This window comes from Elephas maximus, chromosome 1, assembly GCF_024166365.1.
Source record: "Elephas maximus indicus isolate mEleMax1 chromosome 1, mEleMax1 primary haplotype, whole genome shotgun sequence".
Taxonomy (NCBI): domain Eukaryota; kingdom Metazoa; phylum Chordata; class Mammalia; order Proboscidea; family Elephantidae; genus Elephas; species Elephas maximus.
In genome coordinates, this window is record NC_064819.1 from 55,859,977 (window position 1) to 55,882,205 (window position 22,229).

The window sequence follows — 22,229 nt, forward strand, 5'->3', positions numbered from 1 at the left end:
TGAGGAGGATTAAATGAGCTCACACAGGAAGGTGTTTAGAACAGTTCGGCAACAACTGTTAATCACTACTGCCACCACCAACACTGTTACTATTGCTGCTAATACCTATACTACTACAGTTTTTGTAACCAGCCTCCATGTCTATCAAAAATGTACCAGCAACAATTTTCCTTGAAGAGATCATTCCCAGTCCAGATGTCTCCAAATGACTATCAACTGTGCGCAGTATCATGTCTTAATTCTTTCCTGATGAAGCCTGAGAAGGCTTTCCTCTGGTTGCCTGTTGTCTCCCTATTTTAACTGCCTTATGGCTCATTGCTAAAAAAACCATTCTTCCTGTTTGCCCAGGACAGATGCAAGCCTCTCATCTGGGTGTATGAATAGCATCCCTTTCACTTTCAAAAGTATCTTGGTTTGGACATTACATTTATATGGTCATCCTACTCAGTTCACCCTACTCAGGAGTCTCTGAGTGGTGCAAACGGTTAATGTGTTCACCTGCAAGGCAGAGGGTTGGAACTTCAAGTCCATCCAGAGGTGCCTCAGAAAAGAAACCTTTCGATCTAATTCCGAAAAATCAGTCATTGAAAATCCTACAGAGCACAGTCCTACTCTAACACCAACTTTTTCTTTTTTTTTTTTTTAAACTCGGTTCACACCTGCTTGGACTCTCTGCTCTAGCCAGGCAAACCATCACACACAGTTCATTTGCTCTCATTTTCAAGCTATTTCCTTTGCCTGGAAAGCTGTTCTCAGACTACCGCCAACTCACGAACTTTCTCTCCTTCGAAATCCTACTCAGAACTCACCCTCAGGATGGAACTTTCTCTGATAATCCAGTCTTTCACCCAGTCCAGAATCCTCTTAGCAATCATGTAAATAACTCAGTATAACTTTAATTGTCTCTGTTTATAAGCTTTTTCTTGTATCTTCGCCCCTCTAGGTATTTTTCCATATGTTTATCCAGTCCCCATTAATTTGTAAACTCCCAGAAGGCAGGGCCTTAACACAAGCTGGTGTTCGCATAAAATGGACGTGCTAGTCAAGGCTGAATGGCAGTGGTGCAATCCTTTTTTACTAATGTGTTAAAACAAAACAGCAACAACAACAACAACTTTGTTAATGCTGCTGATGGTTCTGAAACTGCTAACATATGTAAAAATGTACCTAGTTTCTGCTAGTGTACAGATAAATAAGATAAAATCAAGTTACAAGTTTTCCATAATGGGAGGTAGAGGGTGCGGGGTATTTTGACCTGTAAGGGAATCTATGGTGTATGCAAACTATGTGATTATGGAATTTATTTTCTTTAGAGGTATATTCTTGTTCCTGCAAAGCGGTAGGAGTATCTCAGAAGAGAAATTAGACATACTTTCAAAACTGAGATCTCAACATCAAACAAAGCCTCAGAAAACACACACAGTATCACCGTATAATCAGTTTGTGCTAAGAGTGGAGGAAAAATGGGTGTAATTTGGGAGGCGTCTATATAATGGATCTAGTATGGCTCTAACAGAAAATACCTTAACCAGGATCACTAGCTGGGTAGAGAGTTCAACTCAGCGTCCTTCTTTCAGGTAACAAAGGCAAGCCTGTGCAAATGCCACTTTCTCACTTGGGGGTAAGATGTGGGACTCCTTTACCAGGATCACCAGCTTCTCTCTCTTCGAACCAGCACATGAATGGCCAGATATCTGTGTATCTTGCTCCTGCAGAGCTCTCAGCATAAACCAACGGAGGCGGTGCGCTAGATAACATCAAAGCCCCAGGCAGCGGCCAGAAGGCGGGGGGGGGGGGGGGGGGCAAAGCAGCGGAGGGAATGAAGCACCTCCCCCAAGCATTTCCTCTCACGCCCACTTCCAACCTAGGAGGCTTTTGGTTTCTGCTTTTGTTGTTTTTAAAATTAAAAGTTAAACCCAGGAAGCTTTGAATCAGACTTTTGCGTGGCAGTTCGGGTAAGTTTCTCTCTGGCTCTTTTGTCTGGCGTCTGGCTTGGGGCAAGGTGGGGCGTGGGGCAGAGTTGGCAGAGTGTGCGGGTCAAGTTCTGTCGCCGGGTCGCCCCGAGGAGGAGGAGGAGGAGGAGGAGGGGAGGGGATCCGGCCGGTGGCCGGGGAAGCCCGGCGCGCCGCGGAGGGCGGAGGGCGGGACGGGCGGCGGCGTGACCCGGCCGCCGGCGGGAGGAACCTCCGGGATCTCCGCGTGGCGGCGGCGCAGGGCCGGGCCGCGGGGCCGCGGCAGGGGGGGCCCGAGCGGCCGGGCAGGCGGCCGCGTGGGAACCGGCTGGGACCGCGGGCAGCGGGCAGTGGCGGCAGGGCTGGGTGGGCGAGGCGGCTGGTCGTGTCCCCGCGATGAGCCTCCAGGGCGGACTTGCTGCGCTCTGTACATGGCTCAGCAAGGAAAATAAGTGTAGAGCCTCCAGTGACACTTCCGCCACTCAAATGCTACTGCACAGGGCCAGTAGGGATGCAACCGGAGAGAAAGGTGCCCCTGGAAGCGCCTTCCTTTTGCAGAGTTTGGACACCCCTCCCCCACTATTCCAGTATTTTTGACAGTTCAAACTGCACTTGACCATTCACATTTATTTTTTTGGTTCAAAAGCATTTTTTACTCCCACATTCCGTTTATATGATACATTTTGACTATATTTGTCACAAAACAATTAAGCTCAAACAAGTTACCTTATGGTTTAGCTGGCTTGCCCCACATTCTGGTAACTAGAATTGTAGGCAGAATCGTAAAAAGAAGTTGCATTGAGAAAAATCGAAAACCTACCGGGAGACAGTTCTGCATTGTATATATTTGAAAGACAAGTTTATTATTGGACTGCTGCTTAAGAAAGTTGAATTGATTTTGAGTAGGCTAAGAAAAAAAGTTCTTTAACAAACTGAAATGACAAAATTCACCTACTATAATTAAATTTTGCGTGTATATTTTAGCTAGAAAAAGTTCTTAGTAATACCAAATCCCATATAAAGATTGTGCTGTTGGATTAAAAATGTATTCATTCAATTGGTGTTTTTTACTTACCAAGTGACACAAAGTAGACTTAATAATTACCAAGCAACTTTAATGTCTCCTCTGACAGATTATTAGATGCATTTAAATGCACTTTTTTTTTTAATTCAAACAGACCAGTTGGGAACTTATATTACATACTTTTGTGGGACTGAAATCCACTAGATTTCATAAGAGATGATTTATGTCACGTTGAAAACAAAAATTGCATTGTTTCATTGCAGGGTTGGAAGCAAATTTAGGAAGTTGTTGGATGATCTTTGCTCTTATGACCAAATTCAGTTTTTTATAGGCACATTTCTTCCATTATGTGACATTTTTGGTTACAAGCTCACCATGATTGACTATTCCATTTTTCATGATTCCCATTCTGGAGCTTTGAGCTTTTCTAAGCTCGAAAGAGCTAGAGGTAGGATTTCCTCAGGGGAATTTCAGGGGTCAACCTTAGCAGGAAAAACCTAGGCTTCTTAATGGAAGCCCCAGGGAACAAAACAATTCGAGTTTGTACAGATGGCCAGCCGTCTTAGTGGGAGTACGATCGTTTAGCATTTTTATTCCTTAAAAGGGGAAAACAGTTTGGCTCAGTTCTAGAAATTTTCTGCATCAAAAATTTTGGTTTACTTTATTCCTCCCAAGTTCGGGTGGCACCTTAAAGAAGTTACTTTCGTCTGCTTTTTTAGGGTGTACATGTGGAACTTTTGAGCCCCAAACCCTTGCCGTTCTTTAGGTCTAACCCCGAAAACCTTCTCCATTACCCTGGTCTAGCTTCTTCTGATTTCTTGTCCAAAGATTTCCACTTCTTACTTCCTCTCCTGCTTTCTAGCAGCAGGGGTCAAACTCTGGTTAATGGTAATTACTCCCTCTTCCCCTTTCTCTCCTCCCTCGGATCCTAGGAGCCGGGTCGGCGGCCCAGCCGGGACCCCCCTTCCCGCCCCCGAGGTCCCCTTCCCTCGCTGCCCCGAGCTGTCAAGCGGGCAGGCAGGGGTTAACTGCGCTCGCAGCTGCGGCTCTGGGAACCACCAGCGGGCTTTGGAGCAGCCTCTGGAATAACCTTGGCTTTCCTCGCTCTTTTAATAGAACATCCGCCACCAAAAAGTGGTTTCAGTTCAGGGTTAAGAGTACGGCCCCTTCCACCCCCCTAACTAACACCCCGCCCCCCGCCCGGGTTTTTTTTAAGTTGTTTTTCAAAGTTAATGAGTTTCGAGTTTCACAATGACTTTCCCCTTCCCTCTCCGCGTTGCTGAGGAAACCCCCTTGAGGCCCCCCCCCGCGCCGGCCCGCCCTCCTCTCCGCCCCTCCCCCATCCGCCCTGGCGGGGGCGGGGCTGGGAGACCCCATGACGTCAGCGGGCCGGCCCACATCCTGTTTTAGAAAGTAAAGACTCGGTAACTAGCCGCTGCGGCCCCGCCCGTCCCCGCCCCTCTTCCCGGACCAACCGCCCCCAACTGCGCGACCCGGCCAGGCCCACCCGGGGCCGCGCGACCGGCAGGGCCCGCCCTTCTGCCCCCGCGGGGCGCCGGTCCCGGAGCCAGCGCGACCCCGGCCCCGTCGCTGTCCCTAACCTCGCCCCTCCCCTGGGCCGGCGCCCCTCCTTCCGCCCCCGCCCTCTCCGGGCCTTGCGGCTGTCGGGCGGGGCGGAGCCGCGGGAGGGCGGCCCGGGGAAGGCGCGGCCGGGCCCGCCCCGCCCCGCCGGGGAGACCCGGGCACTGGCTCCACGCGAGCGTCGGGCCGGGTACCCACCCCGCCCCGGCCCGGGGGAGGGCTTGCGGCCGGGCCCGCCCCGCTGGGCCCCGGCGCCCCGGGCGTCCCCGTCCCCTCCCCCCAGCGCGCAGCCCTGGCTTCAGACTCCGCCGGGGACGCCCCCTCCCCCCGCCCGTCCGCTCGCTCGCTGGTCGCCGCCGCCGGTGGCCTCCCCGCCCCCCGCCCCCGGGGATCCCCTGCCGCCCCGCCCACCCGCGGGAAAGCCTCCGACCTTCGGCCTCCCTTAGCCCGGCCGGCCGGCCGTCTCCTCCCGCCGCCCCTAAAGACGCTAAACGTGCCCTACTCTGCCCCGGGGGAGAGGTAAAGCCCGCGCCCGCCTGCCCTTCCCTCCGGGGCCCGCCGGCCCGGGCCGCCCGCCCGCCCTCCTGCGGTCTCGGCGCCGACCCCGCCGCGGCGCGCCCCGCCTGGCCAGGCGGCCCCTCTCCGGCGACCATGCCGCGGCTCGGGACGCGGGCGGGCGGGCTGCGAGCACGGCGGCTGTGGCGGCGGCGGCCTCCCCCGCCCGGCGCGGCTCCGGCCCCCGCCCGCGCGCCCGCCGCTCCCCTCCCCGCCCCCGGCCCGCTCCCCCTGTTTAATATTTCAGCGCTGGGTGGTTGGAGTGCTCGTCGCCGGCCTTTCGGGGAGCTGCTGCTGGGCGGCGGCGGCGGCGGCGGCGGCGGCGGCGGCGGGAGGAGGGACGAGCCGGGGGCCGGAGGAGCAGGAGGAGGTTATGTTTGTGTTTGAGGTTGTCAAGTGAAGGAGGGATCCCAGGCGCCGCCGCCGCCGCCGCCGCGCGGGGGTCGCGGAGATTCCGAGCCGCCGCCGCCGCCATCAGCGCAGCTCAGGGCCGGTGCAGCGGCAGCGGCTCCGCCAGGCGTCCTGGCCGCAGGTTCGACGCGGGCTCCGCGGCAGGGGCGCTGCAGCGGAGAGGGCGGCGGGCGGGGGGTAGGACCACCCCCTCGGCGGGCGGGAGCCGGGGGGCGTGCGGGAGCGCGTGAGTGTGTGTGTGTGCGTGCGTGTGTGTGTGTGCAGCCGCCGACCTTGCAGAGCGGCCGGCTGCGTGCGGGGGGCACGTCCCACTTCGGGGCGTCCTCGCCTCGCGCGCGCGCGCGCGGTCCGAGCTGCGGTCCTGCGAGCGGAGCAGGTACGGAGGGGCCCGGCCTCCCCGCCCGCGTTCAGCCGCAGACGCATTTTGCACGGGGGTGGGGGGTGTGGACGAGCAGGCCTCGGCTTCCCAACCTCCCGGCTTTGTGGCTTGCTTTCCCTTTCGTTCTGCGCTCTGAGTGTCTGTTTACTCCGGGCCACCTGGGTAGTTCCTTTCCCGGTTGGGAGGGAGCGCCCGCAGCAGTTGGGAAGGGGATGGTGGGTTCGGGCGAGTCGGCTCGGGCTCGCCTTGGGGTCGAGCTCGGGAAGGAGTTGCCCACTGGAGAGGGGAGGGGGCGGTGGCAGAGCTGGCAGCGAGGAGTCTCCGGGCTGCCGCGCGCGCCTCCTCCTCACCACATCCACTCCAGGCTCCTTCCTGAGCTGGCACTTCCATTCCCCCCTTCTCCTGGCATGCGGAGCGCTTTGTTCAGTGCAGCGTTGCAGAGGGGTTTTCCCAGGCTCCGCCCTCCACATTCATTCATGTTTTTTCGTCTTGCAACTGTCTTTACGCTTTTTTGATCGTGTCATGTTTTCGCTGCATATAGTATCTCTTTCTTTCCTGTAAGGAAATAGTGTATTGCTCGTCCTAGTCGCTATAATGCTGCTGTCTTTGAAAATGCTCACTTCCTTCCCGCAAGGATTTAAACGTGGGATGGACAGCTAGGGACAGTGGTTAAGGCAGTGAAAGGGGTAGCAGGCAGCAGTTACCGATTGGGAATTTACATGTTTTACATATATCCTCCGGATCGTATGAGATCACACGATTGGATTACAATTGGAGCTCATACTTCAAAAACTTAGCAAATATGATAATAATCTTAAAGCTGTAAGATCAACAAGGAACGTAGTTAAGCATTCGTAAAATTTATTTGGCCCTGATATCTGTGAATTCGCCTATTAGGAGCTTCTTGAAAAAATGCTTTAGTGCAGGGGCTTGAGGAACCACGTATTTTATAGGTAATTTTGCAATACATAGCCCTGGTGGCACAGTGTGTTAAGCGCTTGGCTGACAACCAAAAGTTGGGTGGTTCGAACCCGCTAGCATTACTGAGGGAGGACAGGGAGAAAGATGTGGCAGTCCCTTTCCATAAAGATTTACGGCCTGGAAACCCTATGGGGCACTTCTCCTCTGTCCTGTAGGGTCGTTATGAGTCGGAATCACCAGGTTTGGATAGTCGATATGTATAGTGTTGGGTTATCATTTCATATTTTTATTCATGCAACTAAAAATGCATATATTTTTGTGCCATGCCAGCATATAGCCATGCCAGGGATGAAGTAATGAAGTTAAATGTACCTGCTGTAATGAAACCATAAATTTCTGAAATTGTATACATATTCTTTTTCATATAGGTTTTCATAAGGAGAGTTAGTATTTGACCATTTTTATGTGGGAGGCAGTGGGCAAGACATGTACATGTTTAGTTCAATTCTTATAACAACCTGTGAGGCAGATACTATTTTTTTTTGGTTTGCAGTTGGGATATCTGAACTTCAGAGAGGTTAAGTAATGTGATTATAGTCACACAGTAAAGAGAAAAGCCTGGCTTTGAACCTAGTCTGGTTTGACGCCAAAACATGTAGTCATGACTTGCTATGCCATGTATTCAGCCTGTTGAAAAAAACGCTGAGTGGGTATTACTGTCTCTACTGAGGAAGGAAACCCTGGGAGTGAGTGAGTCGTGATGCCGCATGCCTTACTTGCCGACCTGGGGCAGAGTACTTAATCTCTCCATGACTCTGTTTTCTCATCTATGAGATGAGTAAACAATAGCTACCTTAGCTGGTATTGTTAGGATTAAAATTAGCTAATATGTGTAAAGTACATAGGAACACAGTAGATACTCAGTAACTATTTGTTTTGCAGTACCAGATGCCACAGTTAAAAAGTTTCAGACAAACCACTGGTATCCCATTATTATGTTTTTGTTTAATAATTAAATATTGTTTACTGTCTAAAGTCACCATGGTGGGCTTTGCTTATCCGCTTTATTGCAGAAAGTTGAAACTAGAATTTTAACTCTAGGATCTTTGAGAATCCTAGGAAGAGGAGATTGAGCTGGCTGATTTGGAGAGAGAGGTGATTAGGTTTTGGATTAAAAAACAAATACACCCCATGTGTTACAGAATGGAACTGAACTCCATAGGTTTTCTTGGCTGTAATCTTTACAGGAGCAGATCACCAGGCCTTCAGTGGTGCTGCTAGGTGGGTTTGAGCCATCAACCTTGCGATTAGTAGCCTAGCACAAACATGTTGTGTCACCCAGGGACTCCTTGGATTACTATAGCTTTGGTATATTGTACTTGAGATTGCTTTTTTTCCCCCCACATGTGTAAGTCAGGATAGACTAGGTTCTGCTACAGTAACAAGTAATTCCAAATCTCAGCGACTTAAAACAACAATAGTTTCTTTCTTGTTTATACTATAAGACCGTGGTAGGATAACTGGAGCTCAGCTCTGTGTTGTCACACTCACTGTCTGGGGCAGTGCCGGTCCTGTGGCAGAGGCAAAAGAGAGCTCTGGGGGGGACCTTGCTTTGATAGTTAAATACTGCAGCCTGCAAGTGATGCAAGTCTCTCCTACTCACAGATGATCAGCCAAAACTAGTCATATGTTTCAGCGAAACAGAGGGAGGCAGAAGGTGCGCTCCTACTATGAGTCTGAAAGGGCGAACTGAAATATCGGGGAGTGGCATCAATAGCAACCACATTTATAAATTGAATTAACTCTGTAAAACAAGATGAGTGAAGGACCATACCCTGCTCTCAGAGAACTTATGAATGAACAGACATGTGCTCTATAAAGCGTATTTATAACCTGATGCTGTACTTTAAACGTACTTGGTATATGATAGTAAAACACAGTTCAGTGAAGTTTTTCACTCTTCTCTGATAAAAACAGTGATTTTTATTCCTGTTTTCTCAATAAGAAGGCCCAGTTTTTGGCAAAATGACTTGTCCTATAATTAAAAGTAAGTAATCTACTGTAATAGCGCCCTGCTTGGTTACCTTCTCTTGAATTTAGATTTACACTTTACTGAGATAACTTTTGGGGAGTCTTTTTCATTTGAAGGCAGTAAAATGTATTTTTTGCCTTTCTCCCCCCCCCCCCCGCCCCCCAGCACATGGATTAATTGATGTATGTTGAGTTTATGGAGCTACCTTTTTGTGAGCGGCTCTTCGTGTACTTTCTAAGAGGGAAAAGTTGCCCCTGAATCAAAGATGCCTCGAACTAAACAGATTCATCCAAGAAATCTAAGAGGTAAGGCTTGACATTTTCTTTTTCTTCTTTAAGAAGAAGGGTAGAAAAAAATCATTAAGTAGGAGTAAGGCTCAAACTAAACCTTATGATAAAGAACCTCTCTGGTGACAGGAAAGGCAGGATTGTTGGATGTTAACCCTGCCAGCTCCAGTGTAAGATCCATTTCTCTCTTCATTGCCACTTGCCCTGAACCATTCCTGTCTTGTTAGGAGATGCTTAATAAATCTCTTTTGAGTGAATTAATTGAATTTGACAAAATTACAATGTCTTCCCAACAATTAGATGTGATTATTAAAGCCCAAGATCTACTATCTTTTAACAGGAACCATGTTTGGATCAAGGACTCTGAAATGAACATGGTGGTCAAATGTTTTTTGTTAATTGATTCATGATCAATTTTAAGTTTAGTTTGTTCACCCATTTTTCATACTGCTTTTGTAATTTATTTCTGTAGTGCTCTGTATGTTAGACTAACTAGGTAAGAAGCAAAGAGAGTCATAGTTGACATACATTCCGAACTAGGAGGTAAAGTGACCTATTTTCTAAGAGGAAGCAGTAGGTCAAAAATATGTATATATGACATTTCATACAAAGACTGAAAATGAGTGTTTTCCACTTAACTGTGAAGAGACATCTTAGTACTAGAAAAGTAAGCTTAGCTTAGCTTATTGTTTTAAATGATTTGTATTGTTTTAATGTGTTATCAACTGGAAATAGGAATTATCTTTTACATTTAATGCTAGCAGAATAAGAATGTAGCAATGCTCAACAATGAATGGATAAAGCAAACGATTCCAAACTGAGTCAACTATTTTATGAAATATTTATCGTTATGGAAAAAAAAAATTCTCAAATACACGCAAGGTAAAAAATGACTTAAAAACCAAATAGATTAACCGAAAATAGTCTTTGGAAAAATTACATTTGGCCAGTTACCATAAAGAGGTATCTGAAAACATGATTAACTTTGTAGCCTACTTGGACCTGAAAACAGTGTTTGTTTCCTGCCTACAAAGCAGTGCTACGATTCTCAGCTGGTGTAGGTAGCTGCCTAGACCCAAGTTCAAATTGATGATTATAGTACCAGTGTTTAATGAGGTGAGAATTTAGATCGCGAGCACTAAGTGTGGTGTGTCGAAGTCTGATTTTTTAGTCACATAGAAAATGTTGAAGATTGAAGGTGTGTTTGCCGGTGTCCCTCACTAGAATCTGAACTCATTGAAGTAAGGGGCTTTGTCTCATTTGCTGTTGTCTGCAGGGCCCTTACAACCAAGGGTGCCAGTCGGGGTGGGCATTTGGAGCCCTGGGCCCTGCACTTATAAGTTATCTGTCCAGAGGGGGCACCTGGTTCCTGTCCGCACAAAGGCACCATATAAAATACTAGCATCTACCGTAAGCTAACAATTCTTGGCAGCCGTTAGGAGCCTAGATATTTGTTGAAGGAATGAATACATGATTGAGCTGAAAGTATTATTCGTTAACTTGTAAATGTTAAACATTCTTCATATTAAAATGTGTGCTTTATATCCTAGATAATGTGACTCTCCTGAAAAATTACAGTTTTTAGACCATAGACTTTCTTTCTTTCTGTATCAAATAAATGCTGCACTTAGCAGGCGTTGGGTGAACACTATGTGCCACTGTACTTGGCATTAGGGTTAAAACCAGGAGGGAGGTAGTAAGAGAAACATGCAGCTACAGAGGTGTGCAGACTCCACAGAGGTGGGGCTGTATTGTGTTCTGGTTGTGGGGGGTGGTTCAAAGTGGGGTAGGGTGGTGCCTAGGGAAGAGAAAGTATACTTGAACTGGGTTTTTAAGGCTGAGAAATTATCCAAGAAACCTACAAGTTAGGGTGAGTGTGTTTCTTTCTGAGGTAGACACCTGTGCAGTAGTTGGGATCTAAGGGGCTCTAAGCTCCTCCCATTAGGAGAGCATAGGAAGTTATATCTAGAGGGAAAGGGTGGAGGGAGGGGGCAGGAGACTGGAGCCTAGAGAACTAGGAGAAATCAAACTATCAAGGTCCATCCAATCAAAGTCTGAATTTAGTGTATAGAGTTAAAAGTTTTCTTAGGAGAACTAGGTTCTTTTCTGAAATTAAGGTGTTTTCAAAGAGAACTTAAGATTAATTGGATTTTGGCCCATCAGTGAGAGTCTAGAAAGCTGCTTGGCTAAGACAGTTTAGACACATTATCAGGAGGGATCAGTCCCTGGAGAAGGACATCACGCTTCGTGAAGTAGAGGGTCAACGAAAAAGAGGAAGACCCTCAATGAGGTGGATTGACACGGTGGCTGCAACAGTGGGCTCAAGCATAGCAACGATTATGAGGATGGTGTAGGACCAGGCAGTGTTTCATTCTGTCGTGCATGGGGTCACAATGAGTTGGAACAAACTCGGTGGTACCTAACAGGAACAACAACAAGACAGTTAGTCATGTGAACTGCCAGCCACTAAAGAATAGATTGAAGTAAATTAGCGCAGACAGGACCCCGATGCTGTGTCTGAGGGACCAACAGACTTTCCTGGCTCCCAGGCTCCGGGGAGAGACTTGTGTGTGTGGGGGTGGGAGGGCGGGAGAAGAGGCGCGTGAGCCACTTGAGCTCCCTCAGGAGAGATGAGTGAGGGTGAAGCTGTTCTGAGTTAGAAAAATGGAGTAAGAAAAGGCACAAAGGCAAGAAAGTTTTGAACATTTCCACTTTCCTTCTAAGCATGTATTTGAAGAATGTTGTCAGCTGCCTTTGAGTCGACTCTGACTCTTGGCGACCTTACGTACAGCAGAACAGAACGTTGCCCGGTCCCACGTCATCCTCACAGTCACCAGCATGTTTGAGTCCATTGGTGTGGCTAGTGTGCCAGTCTGTCTTACTGAGGGTCTCCCTTGCCATTGCTGGTCTTCTGCTTTGCTAAACATGATGTCCTCTTCTAATGACTGATCCCTCTTGAGGACACGTTCAAAGCAAGTGAGTTGGACAGTGTTCTCTTGTGATCCATAAGATTTTCAATGACTGATTTTTTTGGAAGTAGCTTGCCAGGTCTTTCTTCCTAGCCTGTCAGTCTGGAAGCTTTGCTGAAACCTGCCCAGCACGAGTGACCCTGCTGGTATTTGGAATACTGGTGCCATAGCTTCGAGCATCACAGCAACACGCAAACCACCACAGTATCACAAACTGACAGACAGGTGGTGGTTGAAGAATCTATCCCCGGGAGCTAAAGTAAGCAGATAAACATTAGCTACTGAAATTAATTTTTTAGCATTTATTTTAGGTTTCACAGTAACAGTTTGGGGTATCATATTTGTTTGCTTTACCTGTGATTCACTGCTTTGGCTTACAGAAGACATGTCAAGTAAATAAATGAAATGGGAGAGAGGAAAGCAGAAAGCCAGGAAGGGAGCCAGCCCAGCTTGCTGTAGTGAGTGGTGCTCACACTGCTTATGCTGTCAGATCAGGGCTTTTGTTAAACCGTCACCTCTTTTTAGGCTTTCTTGGAAAATAGTTTGTGGGATATTTGGTAATTAAGTCAATATTAAAAGATTTATACTTTTAAAAACCCTCAAATTACATGTTTCTTATGCTTCCATGGCAGCTTTCACTGTTAAAATAGAACTTTCTTTGATTTATCTGCAGTTCTGCAGCTGGGGTAGACAGACTCCTGTGGATGTGCAGAGCCACAGAATCAACGTAGCATATCTTTCTGGAACAGGAATTTTACTTCAGGGGAAATATGTATACCTGTACATGTGTCCCTGTGAGTGTCTGTATGCGTGTGTGCGTGTACATGTATTAAAGCATTATGGAAGTATGAAAGAATACAATGTACCTGTCTGTCATGGAGGAGTATGCACAGTTTGCGCGCACTTTAAAATGATGCACGCACAAGTTATGCGTCTACAAGGAGATGGCGTTTACCCTTCTCTGCTGCTAGAGGTTCTTTGGTAGAAAAGTTTGAGAAGAGCCAGTATGTCAAGGGCAAGAAGTGAATTCGGAGCATGATCAAGACAGAGTTAGACCTGATGAATGACCTGTACAATTTGTAGGACTGGGTCTTTGTTGAATTCTTGTCTCTTCACCTTGGCCATATGAAATAGAGCCCTCTTTGGTGCCTGTTCCCCATCTGCAAGAAACAGGTGGGTAGAGTTGAACACTGACACAGCCTTTGTGAAGTTGAATAAAAATGTCTGGCAGAGTGTGAGTAAAGCATTTGGTGTTGAGGAGAAAAGTGTTGGGTTGTCCTGGCTCATTGGAGAAAGGTCTGTTGGTCACAGTGCGTAGAACTTCATGGCCAGAGCTCCCTCGCGTGGTTTTAGAGAACGGGTCCCCAGCCGTCATTCCTTACTGAGCACTTGTTTCGTGGAGTAGTGTGTCCCCACCATCCCCTAGTGCTTTTCTTGGCCTCTCCGGTAGCATGGAATGGGGGAACCAGTGACGTGCAGGGGTCCTCTCAGGACAAAGGGTTGTTTTTGTGATAAGCCAGTCATCACTGTGAATTTGTTTCAAAGCTTTTTAAAAAAGAAAATGTTACCTATTCTAATCATATTTGGGCATAAGTTTGCAAAGACTCATTGTTGTCTACCTTAAGACTGGAAACCAGTGTGGAAAATACTAAGTATTAACCTTTTGCAAAGCATATTTTGAGATTTTGGTGTAGCTGTTTTTCATTTTTATTGGCTGAGTGTATTTGGCTCTGGGAACTTTTTTCCCTTCTGAAAGCCAGCTTTATTATGATGTTAGGAAGGTGATGGACACGTGAGCTCTGTGGATGCCCGTTGCCTTATAAGATGAGGTCCCAAGTCCGAGCTTGGCCAAGGAGACTTCCACAGTTTGGCCTTTTTGTCCTCCACTGAGTCTGATGAGGAGTCATTTGCTATCTCAGCAGTCTGTGCTTGTTCTTTTCTGGAAGGTATTCCCTATTCTTCCCTCTCCCCCGATTTCTACTCTCTCTTTCTTCTCTTTGTGGGAGATATCTCTGCCAAAGATTTTACTTCTTCAAATTTATTTTTCCCTTGTCTCTTCTCCCCCTGTCAAAATCCAAGTCCCCTTACCCCCCCCCGCCCCGCTCAAGTCCATAAAACAAAACAAAACAAAACCCCCCACCCATTGCTGTTGAATCGATTCCAACTCAGCAACCAGAAAGGACAGAGTAGAACAGCCTCATAGAGTTTCCAGGTAGCGGCTGGTGGAGGAGCAGCTGGTGAATTCAAATTGCTGACCTTTTGGTTAGCAGCTGAATACTTAACCACTGTGCCACTGGGGAAACCCTGGTGGCATAGTGGTTAAGTGCTACGGCTGCTAACCAAAGAGTTGGCAGTTCTTTGGGCAGTTCTGCTGTGTCATATAGGGTCGCTGTGAGTTGGAATCAACTCGACGGCACTGGGTTTGTTTTTTTTTTTTTGGTTTTGTGCCACTGGGGCTCATGTCTATAGTACTTAACATATTGCATCTTAACAGATCTATCATTTTAGCTGGATTACAAATTCCGTGTCAAAACAACTCTTCAACATTTATGTGCTCAAAAAAGAATATTTGCATATGTTAACTTTTTGGCAAACTGAAGGTTAAGATCACTTGTACTCCTGAAATGCAAGTTTTTGAACATTGAGTAGGAAGTGCTTCTTCTGATAATTGGTAGCCTCTGACCAAGAAACCTGTTATAATGTGATGGCCTAATTGCCTGAACAGGTAAATTAAGTCGTGCTTTTAACTTTTGTTTTACACAGTACATTTCATTAATATGATGGTGAAGAGCTTAAGGGGCTCATGCTCTGTGGCTTGGGCAAGCTTGGAGTGTTGGTTTCATCATCTGTAGAATGGCGATAAATGGAGATAGATGACCTGATACACGTAAAGTGCTTGACACAGTGCCTGACACAGGATAAACACTCACTACAGAGAGCAGTTACCTTTGTAAAGAGCTGGTTTATGTCAGACTCTTGGGTTGCCTGTGCCTTGTAAACAGAGGAATAGGAATACATACCTGTGTAAAACCTGTAATTGCATGTTAATGTTGCATAAAGGAAGCTGCTCCTGTGTTCAGTGCTGGCGACCGACACGTCCTGTTCTTGTTCCAGTTGCTGAGGATTTGGGATTTAGAAGAGAGAGGTCAGTGCAGAAAACAATTCGGGAAGGAAAATTCTTACCCAATCTGCTGCTTTCTCCGTTTTACCACTTACACCCATTCAACCCTTGCCTAATATTTTGACAGTGTTGAACAAGGTTAAGCATAATATTTCTTCTCTTTTTTGCATCTAGCTCTCAGGGAACTAATTGCAAGGTGTTCAATTTTATTAGAATTGAAATGTTTTAGCAAACGTCGATGATACGGGTCATTTGGGATTAAAGTGAAGCACACTGGTCATCACGTGTACTGTAGAGTCTGCCATGGGTACCGTCTCTCAACCGTCTGTTCTGTGCCTGTGTGAAGCCAGAAGAAACCCCACCAGGCTTTCAGGCCTAATCTGATTAAGATGAATCTTTTCATTTGTTAATCAATGTGTGGTCCCACTCTAGAGATTATTTTCTAAAATTAGCTACTGTGAATAAAATCTTGCATTTACTTGTTGCGCTGACGTGTAGAATAGGTTTAATGTTAATAATTTTCAGATGGAATTCCAGCTGTTTATACAGTGTTTTTCACATCTGAGTACTAGGTCAGCACTCCACACTGACAGCCTTAAAATTTAAGAAGTTAGAAATCCTATAGGGAAAACAACCCCACTCATTTAAAAAAAAAAAAAAAATTCTGTAGGTGACTGCAGGTAGAAAGGAAATAGGAATAGCTTAAAAAAATAATTTTTGCTGATATCAGAGAAAAAGTCATTGAATTTATTAGGAGCTATCATGTGTGAATAGCTCACATTACTTAGCATGACTAGTATAAAAATATGGGAATAGATTTAGTATAGCAAGCCTCCCCCCCACTTCTTTGCAGATAATTATTTTTCAGCTCATGTTGAAAGCTTGTTTGATACGTCTTGAATGCTTATTAACGCTAACCAAATGCTTTTTTTTCTTTTTAAAAGCAAATGCAAAATGTAATAATATGATTAGTCAGAGTAATGATTTTATTTTAGAACATCATTGTGCAAAATATATTCTGATGAGGTATAATTTTACGTTACTGTAGACTAGAGAAACGCCTATGTCACATGCAGGCACTTTTAGGCCCTGCATTAGAACGCAGTGTAATTTGAGCAAGTCCGGGCTAATGTGAATTCTTGTGTTATCTAGAAAAATATTTTATGACTAAATTAAATGCTTTATTTTGTCAATCACATATTTAATTCTTTTAAAACATTTTAGCAGCATTGATTTGCACATTAATAACGTGCTGGTTACAAATGATGCTAAGGTATGCTTATGAAGCATTTGATTGTAGCCATTATTTACAATAACCGTACCAAAAACCAAACCCATTGCCATGGAGTCGATTCCAACTCATAGTGACGCTATAGGACAGAGTAGAACCACCCTGTCATGGTTGAATTATGTCCCTCCAAAAATGTGTCTATCAGCTTGGTGAGGTCATGATTCCTAGTAGTCTGTCTTTGTTCTCCGTTTTGTGATTGTAATTTTATGTTAAGAGGATTAGGGTGGGATTGTAACTCAGGTCACCTCCCTGATCCAGTGTAAAGGCATTTTTCCTGGGGTGTGGCCTGCACCACCTTTTATCTCTCAAGAGATAAAAGGACAGGGGAAGCAAGCAGAGAGTTGGGGACCTCATATCACCAAGAAAGCAGAGCAGGGAGCAGAGCGTGTCCTTTGGACATGGGGTCTCTGCTCCTGAGAAGCCCCTCTACCAGGGGAAGATTGAGGACAAGGACCTTTCTCCAGAGCCAACAGGGAGAGAAAGCCTTCCCCTGGAGCCAGTACCCTGAATTTGGTACTTGTAACCTGCTAGACTGTGAGAAAATAAATTTCTCTTTGCTAAATCCATCCACTTGTGGTATTTCTGTTATGGCAGCACTAGATGACTAAGACACAGCCCATAGGACTTCCAAGGAGTGGCTGGTGGATTCAGACTGCTGACCTTTTGGTTAGCAGCCAAATGCTCAACCACTGTGCCACCAGGGCCCTATTATTTACTATACCCACTAAAAACCACTGCTGTCGAGTCGATTCCGACTCATAGCGACCCTATGGGACGGAGTAGAACTGCCCCATAGAGTTTCCAAGGAGCGCCTGGTGGATTCGAACTGCTGACCTTTTGGTTAGCAGCCGTAGCACTTAACCACTATGCCACCAGGGTTTCCTATAGCACAAAAAAATTATAGTGAAATAAACTCTCTTCTTTTTACTGCTCAAGTCATTCTTTGAGAAGGAAGGTCTTTTTTGACTAGGGTTTACATTTGGTGCAGTATTGTATTAATTTGGACATTAAAAAAATAGTTTTAAAATGAGTTTTCATTAAACTCTTAAATACGTTTTATGCTGAATTTTGTTCTAGAAAATAAGGCTATGCGATACTTAGGCAAAAATAATAAAAATAATTAATATTCACAAAATTGTTACTGTATGTTTAAACTAGTAGTTGCCAAAAGCTCGAAGTGGAACCATAGTAGCCTAAGAGTTAAGCTCCTTTCTTTTAGCGCTCAAGTCGTTCTTTCAGAAGGAAAGTCTTTCTGACTGAAGTTTACATGTAGTGCAGGATTACATTAATTTTGGCTTTTTTTGTTTTACAATTTCAAAATGTTTAAAGTGCTTCCTACATGTTTATTTAGTCCGTACAGCCGTGTGAGGTACTTACTGTTCTCTTTTACATAATGTGGGACTGAGACACAGTCACAGACCTAAGAATTTCCAGAGCTTTAGCTCTTCCCCATCATGCTTATACTTGCTACTGTTGACCGTAGAGAAATCTTCCCTGATTAGTAAGAGTCTGGAAATGCTATCCGTCCAGGTACAGAGTAGAGCTTGCTAAGTTGTAGCACATGGAGCTGAGGTTACTCAGGAGGTCAGACTCTCCAGGGTTATTCCCCCCACCTCAGCCTTTAATTGTTGAAAATCCATTTCTAAGTTGTGTATGTATATATTTCTCAAAGTTGGAATCATTATTGCAGTCAATCAAGGGAGTTTCCAAGCTCTTCAACAGAGAAAGAACAGTTGTTCCATCAAAGATGTTTGCTTACATAATTCGTTATATGTGGTTAAAAGTGGAGATGTTTAACTTAAAATGAGGATGGCAATATTTAAATGGGAGTTTTAGCATACAGTTGAAATTTTGGACATAAAGGCTTAGAAAATATCTCTGTGAAAACATTACAATTTCTGGTAAAATCTAGAAGAAAACATTGTATAATTTTTTTCCATGTGTTAAGTACAGTAGAATATAAGAGGAATAGTAGTATTTTAGGTGTATATGGGCTTCTCCACATTTCAGGTGCAGATGAAGGGGAAATGAAGAACCACTTTCAAGGAATTAAAGTTGAGAGATTTTATTAGTCTTCTATTTTGATTCTAGAAACAGTGAAAATGCTAGTGCCTGTGCATAGAAATAGGAGCCCTGGCAGTGCAGTGTTTATTGGCTGCTAATCAAAAGGTTGGCTGTTCAAACCCACCAGCTGCTCCACAGGATAAAGACGTGACAGTCTGCTTCCTTAAAGATTATAGCGTAGGAAACCCTGTGGGACAGTTCTGCTCTGTCATATAGGGGTGCTATGAGTCAGAATCTGCCTGACGGTACACAACGTCAACAACATGCCTAGAAATAAGAGAGTCCCTGGGTAGCATGAATGCATAAATGCTCATCTGCTCGCTGAAAGGTTGGCGGTTCAAGCATGCCCAGAGGTGCCTTGGAAGACAGGTGTGGCAGTCTGCATCCAAAAAGTCACAGCCTTGAAAACCCTATGGAACAATTCTGCTCTGCACACACGGGGTTGTCATGAATTGGAATTGACTGGACGGCAACTAACAACAATACCTGCCTTCTAAGAATTTATAATATGTGTCCAAACACATGAAAAAGATGCAAGACCAATACAAAGGAACTGATACTTAATTTCAAATGAATATGGTACATGTGGTATGGAATTCCAGAAGGGAGGTGGAACAAAAAATAGTCTGAGTGAGACAAAATCAATCAGGAAATACTTCTTGTGTGACTTCACCTTTTTTCTCGATGAAAACCTGAATGAGGGGGAGTTTTGAGATGGGTTTTGAAAGAAGGGAAGGATACATTGGCAGGAAAAGAAGTTCTGAGACATTGGCAGAAGAAAGAATTGGGATGGGGGGAGCCATGTAGAACTGTAGGTGGGTCCAGTCTGCTTGGTATTAGTGGATATCTCGATGAACTTGAAAACCTGTAGGAAGAAAAGGAAAGGAAACTTTTTACCTTTGGTGTGAATAGTTTCTATTTATGATAAAGTTACCAAGGTACTGCCAGATAGGTGACAAGTATTTAAAGAAGACCTGTCTAAGGCTAGAGACTGTCTTAGGATGCTTTGAAATTAAAGAACATCCTCCCCCTAGGGTCAGTGTGATTTGTTGACCTCTAGGAAATAGGATGGTGGGTTAAAAGAATGAGACAGTTTTTAATTTTTTTTCCTCTTGGGCAGGGGACCATGTCACCTGAGTGATAACCTTTATGCATATGAGCATACAGCAGAAGAGTAGTGTATGACTTCAGGCGCACAACTTCAGTTTTTTCACTGAGAAGCATGCATGGGAATGTACAGGGTTTGGGGCGATATTGATCTGTGAATTTCCTTTGTAGCTCTAAATAACTGTAACTCTGTGGAAGGGGTCAGCAGACTGTAGTCCAGGGGCAAAATCCACTACCCCGTCTGTTTTTGTAAGTACAGATTGATTGGAGCACAGCCATGGCTATTCATTTACTTTTTGTCTGTGACTGCTTTCTTCTGCAGTAGCAGAGTTGAGTAGCTAGATAGTAAATACCTTAGGTTTCCTGGGCCATATGCAGAGCCCTGCACCACCAGGACTCTACATGTGGCCCATGAAGCCGGAAGTATTTACTATCATTTACTATCTAGCCCTTTACAGAAGAGTTTGCTGACCTTTACTTAGGAAATAAAGGAGAATTGGATGATTTATTTATAAACCCTGTTATGTTTAGGAATAAGTGTAAATGCTTTATCTTTCTCTGTTGTTATTAGTTGCCCTTGAGTCAGTGTTGACTCCTAGTGACCCCATGTGTGCAGAGTAGACCTGCTCTGTAGAGTTTTCAATGCTGTGACCTTTTGGAAGCAGATCACCAGACCTTACTTCTCAGGTACCTCTGGGTAGGTTTGAACCGCCAGCCTTTTGTTTAGCAGTCAAGTGGTTGACCATTTGCGCCACCCAGGGACTCTGAACTTGGGAGGTTCTACCGAGATTTGAACCCATCACATGATTCAAAGTCCAGAGTGCTAACTGTTAGACCATGGGAGTGCTTTAGGAGTGACTTGTAAGTGAACCTAGAGGTACTGCTTTAATATGTGTGGGTCTGCTGCCTGTGCCCCGGCCTTCTCCATAGACCAAGGATGATACAAGAATTCACATTGTTTGTGAAGAAGTCTCTTTTTTTTTTTTTTTTTTTAGTTTTTTAAAAATTTTTACTGTGCTTTAAGTGAAAGTTTGCAAATCAAGTCTGCCGTACAAAAATTTATACACACCTTGCTATATATTCCTAGTTGCACTCCCCCTAATGAGACAGCACACCCCTTCTCTCCACCCTGTATTCCCCGTGTCTATTCAGCCAGCTTCTGACCCCCTCTGCCCTCTCATCTCCCTTCCAGACAGGAGCTGCCCATATAGTGTTACGTGTCTACTTGAGCCAAGAAGCTCACTCCTCACCAGTATCATTTCTATCCCATTGTCCAGCCCAATCCCTGTCTGAAGAGTTGGCTTTGGAAATGGTTCCTGTCTTGGGCTAACAGAAGGTCTGGGGACTGTGACCTCCGGGGTCCTTCTAGTCTCAATCAGACCATTAAGTCTGGTCTTTTTACATGAATTTAGGGTCTACATCCCACTGCTCTCCTGCTCCCTCAGGGATTGAAGAATTCCCTTTACTCATGGTTCTGAGGTGAAAGGAGAGCCTTAGAAGATGAGTTGGTCTTGGCAGAGGAATTCGTTTGTTCTTGATCTCCTGATGCCAGGCTCCTGGGTCTCCACCCAAAGGCCTAGGTTGTCAGGGAGCCAGCTGTTCTACCAGATAGTGTACTGTTCTTCTAATTGTGTGGCCTGCAGTAATCACCTCCATATTTAACTTAAAATGGTAGAGAAAAACATAAGCAACCCATTTCCAACACTGTGTACCAAACACTCTGTGAAGAATTGTTTTTCAGCCAAATGTCTGAGAGGAGTGCCACATGGGCCCTAAGAGGCAGTTCTTCCATTTGTGAGTATGTGCTGGGGAACAAAAATGGGTCCACATCATGTAAGTGATAATTACTGTGGACACATTAAGCTTATTAATTTGTGATTAGATTTTGGGAACATGACTGAATTCTCAGTATTCCCTACAATACTTGCTTTACTATCCCCATAATTCATTATTTTTGGTGGTTTTGGGATAGTGGAATGAGAGTGGATAGAGAAAATGGTATTTTTTTGTTCTGGCTTTGCTTTATTTTGCTGAAGTTTAAATACTTAAAGTTAAAGGATAGGTTTAATCGAGTTCATAATAACTCTGAGTAGTTTGAGAAATATGTTTGAAAGCAGTGTTAATTCTGCAGAGACATGTAGGAACCATGAGGCCCTTTATTCTACATGCCAGTGTTAGCACAGGGCTCGAAGGAGTGTGAGAATCAGTAACTGTTAACATGTTTCCTTTCTGTAGTGCTCATGCCAAAACCACAAAACCAAACTTGTTGCTGTTGCCGTGGAGTCGATTCCGACTCATAGCGACCCCATAGGACACAGTAGAACTGCCCCATAGGGTTTCCAAGGCTGTAATCTTTACGGAAGCAGACTACCACGTCCTTCTCCCGTGGAGCAGCTGGTGGATTTGAACCACCGACCCTTTGGTTAGCAGCCAAGCGCTTAACCACTGCAGGTAACACAAAGGGAAACAGAGGGAAATGGGCTGCCGTCACTCAGAAGCCTGCTGTGATATGTGAGACGTGGTGAGGAGTTACAC

At 45.5% G+C, this 22,229-nt stretch overlaps 1 protein-coding gene across 6 annotated transcripts in view; it reads left to right on the forward strand.

Annotated features, from left to right (window-relative positions):
• The first annotated feature begins 1,838 nt into the window (after positions 1-1,838).
• HIVEP1 (HIVEP zinc finger 1) overlaps positions 1,839-22,229 on the forward strand; it is a 179,665-nt gene continuing 159,274 nt past the window's right edge. Inside the window, exons 1-2 of one of the 6 annotated variants that reach the window (XM_049883809.1) lie at positions 1,839-1,955; positions 9,021-9,160. In XM_049883809.1, the coding sequence (XP_049739766.1) occupies positions 9,121-9,160 (40 nt within the window). In that variant the 5' untranslated portion in view covers positions 1,839-1,955; positions 9,021-9,120. The other 5 variants (XM_049883844.1, XM_049883816.1, XM_049883823.1 and 2 more) reach the window with 5 other exon arrangements.